General features: G+C 39.1%; 3 protein-coding genes across 3 annotated transcripts; 1 reads left to right on the top strand and 2 right to left on the bottom strand.

The window, feature by feature from the left end:
- Positions 1–193: 193 nt before the first annotated feature.
- On the bottom strand, positions 194–6,097 carry hprt1l (hypoxanthine phosphoribosyltransferase 1, like). The gene is made up of 9 exons (XM_030425265.1): positions 6,027–6,097; positions 5,674–5,780; positions 5,127–5,310; positions 4,770–4,835; positions 4,667–4,684; positions 3,823–3,905; positions 1,933–1,979; positions 1,365–1,441; positions 194–766 (listed from the first exon to the last, which is right to left on the bottom strand). The coding sequence occupies exons 1-9, from the start codon at positions 6,042–6,044 to the stop codon at positions 719–721; spliced, it is 648 nt and encodes a 215-aa protein (XP_030281125.1). The 5' UTR covers positions 6,045–6,097; the 3' UTR covers positions 194–718.
- A 2,178-nt stretch (positions 6,098–8,275) lies between these two features.
- On the bottom strand, positions 8,276–13,564 carry psmd7 (proteasome 26S subunit, non-ATPase 7). Its single transcript, XM_030426937.1, has 8 exons — positions 13,391–13,564; positions 12,845–12,936; positions 12,338–12,430; positions 12,155–12,252; positions 10,677–10,757; positions 10,427–10,518; positions 10,010–10,208; positions 8,276–8,870 (listed from the first exon to the last, which is right to left on the bottom strand). Exons 1-8 carry the CDS (start codon positions 13,462–13,464, stop codon positions 8,607–8,609), a joined length of 993 nt encoding a protein of 330 aa, XP_030282797.1. The 5' UTR covers positions 13,465–13,564; the 3' UTR covers positions 8,276–8,606.
- Positions 13,514–14,746, top strand: dynlrb2 (dynein light chain roadblock-type 2). Its single transcript, XM_030426938.1, has 4 exons — positions 13,514–13,626; positions 14,008–14,083; positions 14,178–14,345; positions 14,476–14,746. Exons 1-4 carry the CDS (start codon positions 13,624–13,626, stop codon positions 14,517–14,519), a joined length of 291 nt encoding a protein of 96 aa, XP_030282798.1. The 5' UTR covers positions 13,514–13,623; the 3' UTR covers positions 14,520–14,746.
- Positions 14,747–16,074: the final 1,328 nt, after the last annotated feature.

Here is a 16,074-nt window from a genome sequence, read left to right as displayed (position 1 = left end):
AGGCACAGAAGTCACGACTCCGATGTCAATTTTACATTTGCTACTCAAACCCAAGAATAAATGTGACCAAAAAACGGAAATGCAAATGTTAATATGTATGGACAGGAACTTAAAAGTGTATTCTTCTTAAACATGGCTACAAAATAGCAGGTTTTACGTTATAGAAAGTGCAAGAGAAGCAAAAAACAGGATCCAAGGTTTCAACGGGAGTTGTATTGCTGTAAACAGGTCCTTGATGAACACATCAGATATGAAATAAAACATACAGTACATTCCAAGTCAGTCATTTTATGGCATAATGAGAGGATATATACGTATTTTAAGTCCAAAAATAACATGTACAAAAGGCTACTTAATTGACTGACAGTTCACTGAACATAAAGCTGTAGCCTGAGACGTGTGATTTAATGAGCCAGAACAAATAAATTAAATTATTCAATCTCAAGGTACAACTGCAATTTACAGGTAAAGTCTATACACATAGGTCAATAAATACATTAAATTAACAACCAAAATATTCATAATATGACTAAATGATCCCATGTCTTCAATCAGGTGGGAAATAAAATGTTTTTTTAAGTTATTTACAACCCACAAGTCACATTTTGTGGATTCATATGTAGAAAAATAAATAAGATTCAAAACACAGCAAAGCTAAGGAGGGTCATCACAGTGGTCCTAGTCTTCATAGATTCAGTCATCGCCTCTGCAGCGCTGCTCACACTTTGTACTTCTCCTTGGCTTGATCATTCAGTATACAGATGTGCTGCAAATAAAAAATGAATAAAACCAGAGGACAGCGAATGCTTTTGTGTTTCTTCTGTCTAGGAATTATATTTCCGTTGAAGTTCAACATTTAGTGCAGTTAGAATATGTGCTCTCTCCATCTATCATTAAGACAGGAAGTCAATGTACTGTAGAATTTTAACTGCAAACCTCTTAAAACATAAACATTAATCAAAATGATTTGGGTTTTTTTACATAACAAAAACCTTAATTTTTAAATCAGATTTGATTTAATTGGAATAAAGTTACTCTCTTCACCTGGATAGGCTGTTCCTCATAGCAGACATTTTGACAAGTAACCATAGCAAAAGCTCAGGCGTTAATAATGACATTAACCATGGCTCTGTTCAATTCAACTATCCCTGTAAGCCATGAGCCATATATTTAATATGTATTTGATATACATATTTCACACGTAGCATTATTTCCTGTTTGTTCAACAGTCTCCTTTGAGGAAACAGTATTGCGTATATACTGTGCGCAATTCAATTGTAACACCCAATTGAACACATCTATTGAGTCATAAAATGTCTGTCCTCATACTTTTCATCTGAAGCAGTGGACTGCAGCAAACTTACACTGAGATCTCTGAAGTACTCATTGTAGTCCAAAGCGTAGCCCACCAGAAAGGCATCAGGCACCTCGAAACCAATGTCTGAAATAAACATACAGACAGCACCAATGTGAGCCGTATCTAGAAACAGTGCATCTCAAATGAGACATGTAAACAATTACTGAGGCACTGTAGTGAACTAATGTTGCTCTTTTACCATCTGTGTGCGGTGGTGCTTACACTGTAAGTGCTGTGTAGTGTTAAAGTCAAAACGATTACAGTAACAGCTGTCCTTGAGGGACAATCTTAAAGAGATTATCCAACTCAAACCTAAAAGCATTACATAATCACAGACAGGTTGAGTAAGGGGTTATCAGGCTCGTGTTAGTGCGTAAGTGCCGGGCTCGGCTACATTTGAAGTAGATATTCCTGAAATTAATGTTAATCCTGCAGGAATAACACAGCTTTATTAAGTAACAGTTCACCAGCCCTTCAGAGAAGCAGACACACACAAGTGATGGCATGAAATGAGCTCTACAATACATTAATACACAATACGTGTCTCAGTGTAAAGCAAGTAAAGAGGTGCTCACAGTCTGGTCTGTACCCTGAACTCCTCGGGGTCCTCTTCACCAGAAGGCTGGAATGACAAATGAGGAAAATACAGGATATGTTAACAAAAGATAAATTAACCTGTGTGTTGTAACCACAACCTTTTCAGTGCAGGCTTTAATTCTAACTGACAGGACTGGTTGTCTTGATAAATCCCACAATACCTCGGCCAAAACAAAATTCCTTTTCAAAGTTTAAAAGCTGCAAAAACAGAAAGCAGCTATTATTTTTTAATGCTGTTATCACAAGATCGCAGATAAATTATTTGATCATCTTGAGATCACAGAGCTCTTTTTCTTATGACAGCAGGTTAATTATGTCGTTATCGAGAAAAGAACAGGCAGATTTCTTGAGATAACTAAATAATTTAGATAACAGGATGATTCTGAAAAGCTCAAAAATGACCGGTTCATTTGATCAAACCTGATTCAGGCATAATTCATTATCGAAGGGGTAAAATGGGCATAAATGCGTAGTTCTCTATGCTGCAGACAGGCCGGTCTTGTTTTAAAGTAGATAAAGACAAGAGCATCTACATATGCTGGCATGGCACTGCGCTCTGATAAACATACATTAAGTACTCAGAGGAAACAACCTTATCTCAGGATAACAAAGCTTGTTTTTTTGAGAGAACGGAATTATTATTGTTTGATCTAGAGAACAAAAAAAGAATAATTGCAAGTGTGCCCGTTCTCAGCTCCTGCAGATATCAACCTCTTTGTGTGTTGTTTGTCGTTTTGTTATTTTTAAATGATAGATGCAATGTAAGACACATAATACAGGCTAAGATGTGCCAGTGAGTGGAGGCCAAAAGAAGCCAAAAGAAAAGCTCAGTATGATCTAAGATTATTCTTAATTACTGAAAACTTGTTTGTGGGGGCGGCATGGTGGGGCAGTGGTCAGCACCCTGCAGTCCAAAAGCATGCAGGTTAGGTTAATTGGCATCTCTGAATTGCCAGCAGGTGTTATTGAGAGCCTGAATCGACTGTTCACTATATACAGCCGGGATTGACTCCAGCCCCTGTGTACCACTCAAGGTCAAGCCATTACATCTAACAGATGGACTGATATTGATCCTGGAAAAATAACATACCTTGCTACCTACTGTATTTGTTTTTTCTGCCATAGACTGTAGATGAAGATCTATATAAAGAGGTACATTTATATACAGTACAGTATATGATTCTCACTCTGTGTAAAAAATATTTCCAAATGAAAACAGCTGACAGAAAGCTCTACAAACATTAACTTTGAGCACCACAAATAAAATGATATGCACCTCTGTTGTATTGGGCTAGCAGCAGAAATGTCTGCGGCAGATATCACAAGACCGCAGCAGGAACATGGCCTGCCTGCATGACTTGATACCACAATCGCAAAGTGCAAAATGTTTTGGTGAGAGAAAGAAAGAGAGGTCATTTAAGTCTAACTTGCATTTAAACAGATCGATCAGGGCAAGTTCACAATTGTTATTCACAATGGGAGTTAAGCAAGAGACGCTTTGGCAATAAAATTACCACACGGCCGACATCACAGCAATAGGAATTACTCAACCCATATAGAGCAGGTCACATGAAAACGATCTTTATGCAAGCATCAGAGCAGGCCCACGTTGCTTCAACCCATTTCCTGTTTCAACCAGCTTTCAGGAATACTTTAGAGAGGAGGCTTCTACCTCCACAGTGCAGTTAATAGTGCAGCAGATTAACTCTTAAGCTGCTTCCTCCCTCCATCACATTACATCTCTAATACAGTCCTAAAGGGGAGCGTCCATTACCTAAGAGCACTCTCTCTGGTGACAATACAGCCAGTTATAGTGGAGGTCTATGGTTCAGTTTCCTGGACTGTAATCTGAATCTGATGGTGCCTACCTTACGACTTTAACCATCTTGGGATTACATTCACTCAGCAGAGACAGTAGCGTCTGCATCGTCCTTCCCGTCTCCACTATATCCTTTTTATAGTGCAGGAAACAGGAAGTGGTCACATTATAGTGGAGGCATAAACAAGAAGAAGCAGTACTTACAGTAAAGGGGCACCATGTCGTTGTGGAGAAGAAATTCAAACTCAGCATTTTAATTTTCACAATATTAAGGAGGTAATAGTACCACATTTTTCCATAACTGAATAAACACAAAGGAAAATAAGTTCTCCAGAACACTGTTTAAAGATAGAAAGGTGGCAGGGTCCGCCACATATAAACAAAGTAAAACAGTATGAAACTGTGTTGTCCTTTAAAAGGTCAGTTCTTTTATTCAGTTTATTCAGTCATGAAAACAAAAGACAGTTTGTTTATTTAGTTTGATTATTTTCAATGCGTAAACAGTCTATGAAGATCTTTCTCCTTTGATTCATATTTCTTCTCCAAAATTACTTAATGCACCTTTAAAACATACAACATTTATGCAGCACAGACGTTTTATATCCAATTAGTTTTACACTTAGCATTAAAATTAATATTAACTGTGTATCCCTTTCAGGCGCTGTATTGATATCATCACGATCAATACTGCAAATCAATGAGCTGGACTGATGTTGCATGCAAGCACCTTGTTTGTTGTTTACTAAATTAACCAAAGACAGTCAAACAGCTTTTAAAATGAGTTTCCAGAAAAAAATGATTATATATCACTGAATAAATGTACATATACTGATTTTATCCTTATTGTCCAAACATAACACAGAATAAAAATGATTGAAAATTAGAAGTCTTACCTCCACAATCAAAACGTTCTGCAGAAAATAAATAAAAGAACAGTTGGTGAAGTATGCAGTTATACAACCCTGTGTGGTTTAAGTGTATCTTCTGTAGACTAACCTTGCCTGAGAGACTCGACAGCTCATCCCCGCCTATGACTTTGACACTGTTTGTTGACTTGTCATTCTGGAGGACACAAAGAAGAGACGACAGTGTGGTTACAGTTTGGATTAACCTTGTCTAATTTGCAGTAATAGAATTACAGGAGAACACCTCGCCACAAAATCTACATCACACTTTATTTTTTTAAATGTCTGCACATTGCACCGCAAATCTCTACTCTTTGAACCCAGCAGTGAGTGACTCAGTTCTGATGAAATAAGATTGCTCTCATTTGTATTTTCGCCCAGCACCACATCACACAACTCACATCAGCACAAGTGGCTCCGGGAAATGAAATGAGAAAAGGCAGCTTACACAGTAGCTCTTCACCCTAATGAAATCCACCGTCAGCGGGACTGATTTATCGCTGTTCTGATTCAGTGCTTTGATGTAGTCCAGGAGGTCTGCGAAGAACTTGTAGCCCCCTTTCAGCACACACAAAGCGACGATGTGGTGTCCCCCCATGTCCCGGATTATGTCCCGGGCCAGACGCTCTGTCCTGGATCAGACAGTTAGAAGGCCGGGAGGAGTAAGAGAAACAGATGCATTGTAAATTACTGTGCAGTGTTCAACCTTTACATGATAATGCACTTACACATGATTGCTTCCACAGCACTACTCTGGGCATTTAATCACTCCACAGTCAAATGCACCTCAGGATGTGGGCCGCACTGATTTGTCAAACAAAATACAGTGCAGCGCTCTGCTGTAATCCTGGCACACACCGATGAGAGTGTGTGTGCGTGTGTGTGTGTGTGTGTGTGTGTGTGTGTGTGTGTGTGAGTGTGAGAGTGTCAGATGACTTAACAGAAATATAATAGGAGTGTGTGGTGATTGGTGGTGCTGCTGTTGACTGGTTCACCTGTCCATGATGAGTCCATGGGGGATGATCACCTTCTCCAGGTCGTTCTCGTAGTGTCTGGGGACGCAGAAGAGGTCCAGCTCGTGGCCCTTCTCATCATCGGCGATCTGGAAACAAGAAGGGAGCCACGTCTTCAACTGGCACTGACAGGTTTAATCACGGTGAGGTGAAACACTGGAGCCTCTCAACCACCTGTTTATCCCCCCGCCCGCACCTGACACGCGCTCAAAACACTGATCGGGGTAAAACAGGCCTAGCGCACACGAGCACAACCACACCCTGACAAGTGCACAAGTTATCAATGAACACCAAACAAACACACCGCAGCAGGCGCGACACTTAACAGCCCTCACCTGCAGATACGAAGCCATGTTTCCAGCGCTCGTCCGTCCTTATTCAGTCGCAGTGAGGGATCTGAGGAGTCATACTCAGGTCCTGAGAGAGGGAGGAGTGAGAAACAGGGAGCAGAGAGGAGAGAGGAGGGTTTGTTGACTTCAAGTGGAACTAGCTTCTCTCCTCCTCACCCACTGCTGCTGCTGCTGCCGCTGCTGCTGCACATGCGACGCTCCTCCACCGGGGTTTAAAGCGCTTACGTCAGAATCCAGTTTACCTTCCCAATAATCTGATTTGCCCGACACAACCTGAGCTTAAAAACGCTGTTTATCCTGGTTACTACTGCTCCCGCTGCGTGCCTCGGTCACTGTGGCGGAGACGGAGCGCGAGCGTTTGACAGAAGCTGCAGATGACGCAGTTTTAAAAATATAACGGTCGGCCGTTACGCGCGAGGCTGCTGCTTCCTGTGTCCGCTATGTGCTTTTATTTTGTAAACCCACTCAGGAAAACAGTACAGCTGAGCTACACGACATCTTATGTGTTATTTCTATCATTTAATTTACTAGAATCATATTTTTTTTTCATTACTTTCTAAATCATATTGTAAACAATTTAGTAACTGAGAGCTCCCAATAGCGATATACCGATATTTATTATAATCGTGATATTTACAAATAAAATATAGATATAATGTTAAAAAAAAAAAATACACACATACCATCATGTAAATTACATAATACATCACCATTTAAATAACTTCCCTTTCTTTCCACTCTCACCTTAAGGCTGGTTGCCATAAAATCGATAAATAAATTAAAGCAACATTATATAACTGTTTTAGAATAGCCTTTCTTAAAGTGTGGTTCAAGAGCCCCCTAGTGGTCGAAAATTCATGTTTTAAATTAAGTGTTTCACTAACTCTTTTAACCCTTTTCCACTGGTCCGAAATCTCTCTTAAACCCGTTAAGATCAGGAATGTGTAAACTCTGCATTTAGATCAGGGTCAGTTGACCCTGCAGTAGGCCCGGGTGGTTTTCACCTCGGCTCGGCTTTGGTCTAAACATAAGACCTAGACTCGATGTTGTGGCTCTGAAAATACCTGAAACGCCAACTGAGCCGGCTAACTTGAGTGCGGATAAAAAATAATCTAATCCTGCAACTCTTCTAGACTTTTCAAATGTTATTGGATCGAATGGGTCAAATTATGATAATAAAATGAGCCATTTCACAGGGGTAGTGAGGCTCAAAGTAATTTATCCACCGTTTCACAGACAATTATTTCACAATGGGTGTACTGACATTTTCTCTCACACTGGTATTAAGATTAAGTCAAAAATGAGTCAGCCAAAAATTCTCCAGTTTGGAGCCGGACATTTCTACACAGATGTCTCCATTCAGTTAATTTAGCTATAATCTGAAATAAATTGGTTATTTTGGGGGGATGTTGGGGCATGACTGCTAGGTGGTCTGTGAGGTTTTGTTTCACTTGTTAAGTTATCCATGGTCTGAAAAATGTTGTGAAACACTGCTTTAAACTAACAGCTTCAAAACCATGTTGATGGAGTCTTGTGTCAGGGCGAATGGTGCCTCTGTCTCAGTCACTTGTTTCTGCACTACGCAAACTGCCAATTTTTACGTAATAATGCTTTAAATGTATTTGTTTGCTTTCTTTGTTTGGGGCTCGATAATCGTGTTGTGAAAATCTGATACCATAACAGCTCTACTGTGAATCATATCACATGATCTTAACCAGCAGATCAGCATTCAACTTTCATATTTATTGCTATTAAATGTCTTATTTTCAAGCTCAACATGTGTTGATGATATTGTACTTAATCATCCTGCCAATGAGGTAAATACAAATTTGAGGTAAATTATAACTTGCTCTGACCTCTCTCACGAAGTGCTATTACCATGTTTTATAATATTCTAACTGGTAAGTACATTAAAGCTACTTCGCTTTTAATAGGGTCTGTCTAAATCAGGTTCTCAGGAAGATAACTTGTCCTCAATTTCATTTCAGTGTCTAATTTGGCAATCTGAGCTTTACTGAGTTCATACTACTCTGTGGGGAATATTTACACTCACACTTACTCTCTCTCACACACTCTCTACATCTGTTCAGTGCTTCATAACTCCATAAAAAAAGTGATCTCAAAACACAAATCAGTCCATCTGCCTACTGGCCTCTCTATAATACAACAATTTACCAGCTGTTTTCAAATTAGATGGATGAAAAAAGAACAGTAAAAACTGCAAAAACAACACATTTTTTAATATGATCCCAATTTAATGAGTTATACAGAAACAAAACATTTTTTTTCCATATATCAAAAAAGCAATACCAGGTGTTATACAACACCAGGAGCATGTTCTCATAGATCAGAAAACCATAGACGCAAACATCTCTGTACGATAATAACAGTCTTTATGAGTGCCACTTGTGACAGTGAGGCCAAATCTCAAATGACACCCCTCCCCATATAGATGCCTACTTTTAGCCTGAGACCCACATACAGAGCTGTGCCTGTGGGCAGAAAGTAGAGCACCATCCAGATGAAAGCCATGTGATTTGAGAGAGGACCTGAGAGGAGGAACACTCATTTTTTCTTCTTCTCATCTTTCTTGGCACCATCCCCTTTCTCCTTCTCCTTATCTTTGTCCTTGTCATCTTTTTTCTCCTTGTCATCTTTCTTCTCTTTCTTGCCTTCCTCCTTTTCCTGTCCTTCCTTCTTTTCTGCGTCTCGGTTCGAAATCTTGTTGTTGATCAGGTTGTGCAGAGCCACCACAGAGCGAATGAGCGAGGCCAGGTAGACCACCAGCATCTGGTCGTTGGTCTTAAGGTAGAAGGCTTTTGTGAACTCCTAAAAAAAAAGAAAAAAATACAAAGTCATGAGATTCTGCATCACAAAACCATGTCTACAGCAACACAAAAACTCCAATCATATTCATGAGATTATAAGTGAACTAATTGTGGTGCAATTTTTCGCAGGGATTAAGATACTATTTGACCAAGAAGAGTTTGAAATGGAATCATAAAAGCAGAACTATGGATCAAACACAGATCTGGACTTTCCAGGTGTGAAACATGCAGGTCTCGATCTCTACGGACTTACTGATGCCATTGTTATGTTGGATAATAACAGAACTGCGTGCAAGAGTTGTTTTGGTTGTTAAAAATTTAATCCATAAATAAACTCTAGATAACTGAATCAAATTCATTAAAACTATGGAACTGATAAGTTCATCACAAGATTTAGTTAGTTTTAAACATTAACATAAAAATACAATTCATACTAGTTGACATTGGGGCAGAAATGTGCTGGAGCTGTATGTGTCACACTAAACTCGACTCAGTTTGCCCTCCAGTGGATAAAACAAGAAGCTCGGTGAGTGATTTTTTCCCCCATTCATTTCGTTTCCCTCATTGGCAGTTATTGTAAATGTGTGGCAATTACAACTAGTGTGCCAATGTTACCCCAACTAAGTGCTGCCGCTTTAATTCACTGTAAAACTCCACCTTTCAAAATCACATATAAGCAAACTAAACAGAAAAAAAATGTTGTGCACATATCACTCAAGTTAAGTAAACCAGCCTCACTGACATTCAATAGATTGACCTAAATTTGGAAAAATAATGTAATGATGTAAATGTGCTTCAAATACAAACAACTAGTGATATGTAGATTTATAGGGGCCAATGTTCCGAATTTTTCTGATAACTCATGTCCGTGTTTTGTGTCAGGTTGCTGATAAAATGAATTAATTTTAAAATGTGCCACATTGACTCTGATGCAGCACCCTTCCGTCTGTAGTCAACATTCTGTGGTCTCACTTAATGGCCCACCTACAACACCATCTGAATGGTTACATGTCATACTAGCCAGTGAACACTGAAATATCTGTATCTGCAAAGTAACTAGTAATTCAGGCTATCAAATAAAGGTAGCGGAGTTGAATGTGAAGTAGCGAACATATCGGTCGATCCCTACAAACAACTTACCAGTAGATTTACGTCTGGCAGCAAGTTGAAGACATCCTGCAGCTGGTAGATGATCTGATGATTGATGGGAAGTTTGCCTGCTGTCACTCTCTCCAGGTAGGAGCGGATGTCCAACAGTTTCGAGTTAAGTCCCTTCAGGCCGTGAACCTGATTTGTGATGCGTTGTGACAGAGTGCCCACTGTGGTATCCTTGATATCTCTGTAGATTGTACATAATACATGAATGGACATGAGTATGAATGTCTCAATATTTTTTGCAAGGAGTTTTTCATTTTCATCAATGTCTTTGCAATTTTGGTTATCATAATTAAACAGTAGCAGAGTTGCATCATTTACTGTGATCCCATCATTTACTACGGTGACTGATGGGTGATTAACAGTGGAATAAAGTGTGTGAATCAAAGGTTTATTTAGTACCTGAGCAGGTGCTCCACACCCACTTCCTCCGCTTCCTCAGCTCCAATCTCACTGGTGACATGTTCAAATGTCTTGGATGTTGGAGTGCCATCCTAGAAATAATTCATTAAATTACAACAATGAAAGGAATTCATACTCACTTGAAAACCAAAGTTTGTTTTTTAACTACAAGAAGAGAGCAAAGTCAGGAGGACAGTTTAAAAAAAAAGTGGTTTTCTATCTGCTTCGATTCAATGAATGATTCACTCACGTCGTGTATTTCCTCCACGGAGATGTATGCTTCTGTGGGAAGACCAAGATCTTTGGGCTTCACATCTATAATGACTAACACCTGGTGGGATAAAATAGAAATATACGATTCAGTTATTCAACATCAGAATAACTGAGTTGGACAAGGTGATGCACATTAAGGTGTAGTGTTGCACAATAAAACCGATACTAGAAAGGTACCGCGGTACCCAGCCGTTAAAAACAATACTTTCTCACGTTTTATTAGTATCGGTACTTCATGAACTTTGTGCGACAGCGGGGCAGCGTGTATGTGTGCAGCTTCTCTCCGCATCCTCACTGCCTGCAGCCAGAGTGGGCGTGGTCTCATAGTGACGGACAGTCATAGCAGAGCGAGACAGACGTGTTGGCTCTCTTGGTCATTACGGATTTACAGCATCGTTTACAGACGGGCTTTGTGGAGTCCGTGGGCTTGCCCTTACTGTCGGCAACGTAAGCGAGATATTTCCATATTTCGCTCCGTGCGTCTGCTTTTTCAACAAGCCTAGGACGGTCGGCAGGAGCACTCATGCCACTTTCAGCTGACAGACATGCGGACTTGTTTAAAGAGCTTAGCGATAGATAACATAACGTTAAATATCCCCCGGATGTAAATCAAGCGAGTTTTTTTTTTTTTTTTGTGACAAGCGAATTATTTTCACCATCAGAGCTGCACGAGGCAGTCAGGGGTAACTGTTTAACAGTCCGATGTGGTTCCACACATCTCTGTATGCAAACACAACGTTAACACTGGTAACATGAACTTTACCATAACATGGTATGCTGATCAACAACACCACTTAATTATCTACTTTAAGTCAATCAGTACTAGTAATATAATCATAGCATGTACATTTTTGTCAATAATTAATAATATATATTATATTATATAATTAGAAAATGGTGTGATTAGAGCACAGACCTCCACCAGATCTGGGTCATTTGTGTTGTACTTTAGTGCGCTAATGTAGTTTGCAGGCTAATAATCCAGGGTTTGAACTTTAGCAACATGATATGCAAATTGCAATTTTACAGTTAATGTCATTTAAGTTCATTATTTTTATGCCGAATAAAATTGTAGTTAATGTGCTGTTATTTTTTTTTCTACTACTGGCACTGAGCTTTTAATGAAAAATCAGGTTATTTAATAATCTCTGAGAGCAAACAAGACAAATGAACAAAACAAGAAGACACTTGTCTTCTTGGATACAGAAGCTATAAAGCTCAGCAGCTTTTACAAATATATATATATATATATATATATAAAAAGAAATAAATCATTTAAGTTCCACATTCTGTCATCTAAAAATCATGCCATTACTTTTGATGTTTTAGTTTTCCACTGCGGTATCGTTTCAGTATTGGTATCGGGATATTTTAGGCAGGTATCGTACAGAAGTCATAATTTTGGTATCGTGACAACACTATTAGGGTGTTAAAACAGGCAAAGTAGTTACATACCGAGTTGGTACAGTATTGCTTGATGAGCTCATTGATGGCAATGTCATTCTTGTGCAACTTTGGTCCTGTGTGGTACCATCCGACTATTCTTTCTCTGGCTGAAAACAAGAGAAGACAGTGATTCAAACGTATCACAATCAAGTGAAGGCAACTGATTTACATGGATGTCTGCAGTGTCTTTACCGTTAACTTTCTTGAACATGCCATACATGTTCTCCAAGTAGTCGTGATCGAGGAACCAAACTGAGTCGTCTCTGTCATCCTCATCAAACGGCACTGGAAAGAACATTGACAATAGATTAATGAAGTGAAAAATGCTGTTAAACACATATTTAAATAAATCTAATAGGCAGCTCTACCAATTCTATATGATTGCCAACAACTCCGTCTGTGAGCAGTACTGTAGTATTCACTGCGGCTCAGGAGAGAGCTTTCAAGAGTCTAAGAAACAAATTCTGACCTTGTCATCTGGCTTTACTTGCTGCATTACAAACTGGGATGAGTGAGGTTTGAAAGATGTGTTTGTATAGCTGTCAGGGATTCATTGTATTGTTTCATTATTGGATATGAACTACTAGGGACACAAATTCAGCAGGCTCATCTTTCTATTATTATTTTTTTCATTCATAACTGCTCTTTACTCAATCTGTTTCTCCCAAGCCCCCCAAATACTGTCAACATGACACTCACCTGCAAAACTGTTTGAGACGTCCAGAACTTTTTTCTGCCATGATCCCAGAAGGACACCAACCACTCGCTTCTGGTTGCCAACTTTTCCTATCCTGTAGAAGAAAACGTCAAATGAACAGAACAAATCTTGTTAGTTCACCATAGTTTTGTCCGAAATGAATGGCATTACTCATAAACATTGACTGAGTCATTAGCTAGCTAGGTTTCTACTGTAAGCTAAGCGAGTGCTCAACTCTTCATGTCGTCCATATCACAAGGCATAAACGCAAACTCACTTTATTAGAATGTACGTACTACAACTATAATTAATCTAACTTTGTTCTCAATTAGTGTAACGTTATTAGTTGAACCCATTATGTTTGAGAGCGCCGGCTAGCTAACCTGATTCCACTGAGCTAACTAGCCGGGCCATGTCTGCATTCACTCTAAACGGTGCTCTGACTCAGCAGGGCTACCACTAGCTTAGCTTAGCAGCAACGTTCCGTTTCTGGCAATTTTAACCTCCAACCTTTGCAAAGACTGAACACAAATACCAAACGTACTGACCTGTTAAAATGATCAACCACGCTGAGCAACACCAAGGGATGTACGACCACATTTTCCACCGCTAACTCCGGCATTTTAGCAGTCAAGATAAACAGCACAAAACCAGCACCTCTTCACAATGACGGCTACGCTACACTTCCGCTTGCGCTCGACGTCACTTCCGTTTCTCTTGGCAACAGAGAGACGCGGAGAACAAGCAGAAGAGTTGAGGCGCAGAGCTGCTCACCGACAAAATGGTAGGAGGCGAACACGTAAATTAATGCTGTTTTGTATCGGAATTGCTTTATGTTTTGCATTTATATTCAACTGTGCCATTTAATGATACACGTATTCAAATTTACATGACCGTTAGATTACAAAAAACATTAGAATTGCATCAATTATTTTAGCTAGGTGTGATGTAGCCTAGCTTAATTTACTTGGTAGTTAACTACAAGATAACTTGTCTGAAGTGAAATCAACTGTTTTAAATTCGTTGTTTATTACTGTCTTGGTCGCAGAGTCATAAGTGGGTGCTTTCGTTAAAAACATAATATAATATAATATAATATAATATAATATAATAATAAATACTGTTGTTGTCATTAGTGTTTCTCTGATTTCATTTTGTCCTGCAGGCTGAAGTTGATGACACACTGAAGAGGATCGAAGCCCAAAAAGGTGTGATTGGAACAATAGTTGTTAACGCAGATGGTAAGCAAGCGTGCATGAATGTTAAACACTGCAGTTTTCTCTGATGCAACGTGTCTAAAATACAGTCTGACTGTGACGGTTTTTATCTTCTCAGGTATTCCCATCAGAACAACTTTAGATAACTCCACAGCAGTTCAGTATGCAGGGCTTCTTCGCAACCTCACGATGATGGCCAGGAGCACAGTGAGGGACATTGACCCTCAGAACGACCTCACCTTCCTCCGCATCCGCTCCAAGAAACATGAGGTCTTGGTTGCACCGGGTGAGTGTGTAGTAGTGACATTGGTATTGTTGATGTAATGATGACATTTAATATTATCTGAGCCAACAGCTGTACAACTCTTGACTCTACTGTTTTTATAATATCTGTACCCTCGTCGTCTCTTCTGCAGAAAATGACTTCCTGCTGATAGTCATCCAGAACCCATGTGAATAGCTGCTGGACATTTCCATGAGAGCCAGCCTTTGTTTGGTCACATGGTTGTTATTTATCCAGCAGATCTTTATCCACAGTGTTATGTTGCTCCATTGCATAATCCCTCTTTTTCTACTTGGGACTCTAGTGTGTTGCCTTAATCCACATAGTGCATTACTTGTTTTAACTTTTGTCTTTGTCTTTGTGATATTCAATAGATCTCTGAAATAAAGCTGTTCCAATACTTACCAGATCACTCCTGCTCATTCTGTTTATGCACAGATGCATCAGTAATTGAGTGAAGAACATTAAAAGGAAAGAGGATAAATATAACGATGTTAAACTAGCCTTGATAAAGTCCTTATCAAGTTGTTTGTATGCTACATCAAGTTGGCAAGAGGAAAAGATCCAAGAGAGATCACTAACAGGCATCAGATGAAACTTAAGGTGAGTCTTTTATTCAGCGGTGGAATAATATAAATATTAAGATGCTTTTCTTGAGTGAAAGTAGTGCTATCACAGTATAAAAATACTATTGCATACAAGCCCTATATTCAAAATGTTAGTAGCAAGTAAAAGTTATTATTATATGCTTAGACTATCAAAAGCCAAGTGCTTGTTATTCAAAATCAGCCCTGTCAGTGTTCTTGTATCATGTATTGGATTTGTAACGATTGGTGCAAGTATTAGCAGCAATGAATCTGGTCAAGATGGAGTTAATGCTGACTACTTACACTGTATGTAGTTTTATCAGTAGTGAGGATCATATTTCATAAATGTAATTTGTCAAATGTTAAAGGCACTGCACACATATGTTCCAGCCAAACAGGTGTTTTCACTTGTGTTGCCTTATTAATGCTGCACTTGACTCACCCTGACCTGTCCTGAATCTACAGAGTGGACAGTGAAAGCGTTGCTGTCAGTAATTTATTAACTTTATTAGCAGTTGAACACAAACGTCTTCTTCATGTTTATTGCCAGATAGCCTAACAATGCTTCATTTTACAACCCGTGTTGGTTTTGTTTGTTTTTTGTGATTTTTTCTTTCTGTAGCCTCAATCATTATTTGACTTCTACAGAAGACAGATATGTTCAGGAATTCAGGAAACACGGAGCTGATATGGAAAGCCGATTATCACCCATCCATACTGAACCTGTTCAGCCAGAGTGGAGCGTAATTGGGCTATTTTTTTGAGCATAATGGTGAAATATATATTTTTTATAGAGACATTTTAAATGGCGCAGATAGTGCCAAAATGAAATTCTGCCCGAGTGCTCCGTAGTAAAACCTCCCTAATTTTGTTCTGATTCAGTTTATTAGCATAAAGGTTGGCAGAGGTAATGTTCAGATGTTTTGCTATGGTTTGCTACAGATTTGGAGCTGCAGCTGCATCATTCCTCCAGGATAATCATTCTAAAATTGTAATTTAAAGAAAGAAATCCTTCATTTATGCTGTGTGCCAACTTAATTTTCTCAGACGTAGTGACATGTATACTTACACTAACACACCTGAACAAATATTTCAAATGTTCCCTTCATTATGATACCTTGATTATTCAAATAGACCTTGTAGTT

Source organism: Sparus aurata, chromosome 8 (genome assembly GCF_900880675.1).
Source record: "Sparus aurata chromosome 8, fSpaAur1.1, whole genome shotgun sequence".
Classification (NCBI taxonomy): Eukaryota; Metazoa; Chordata; class Actinopteri; order Spariformes; family Sparidae; genus Sparus; species Sparus aurata.
This window is presented reverse-complemented; position numbering and strand designations above follow the sequence as displayed.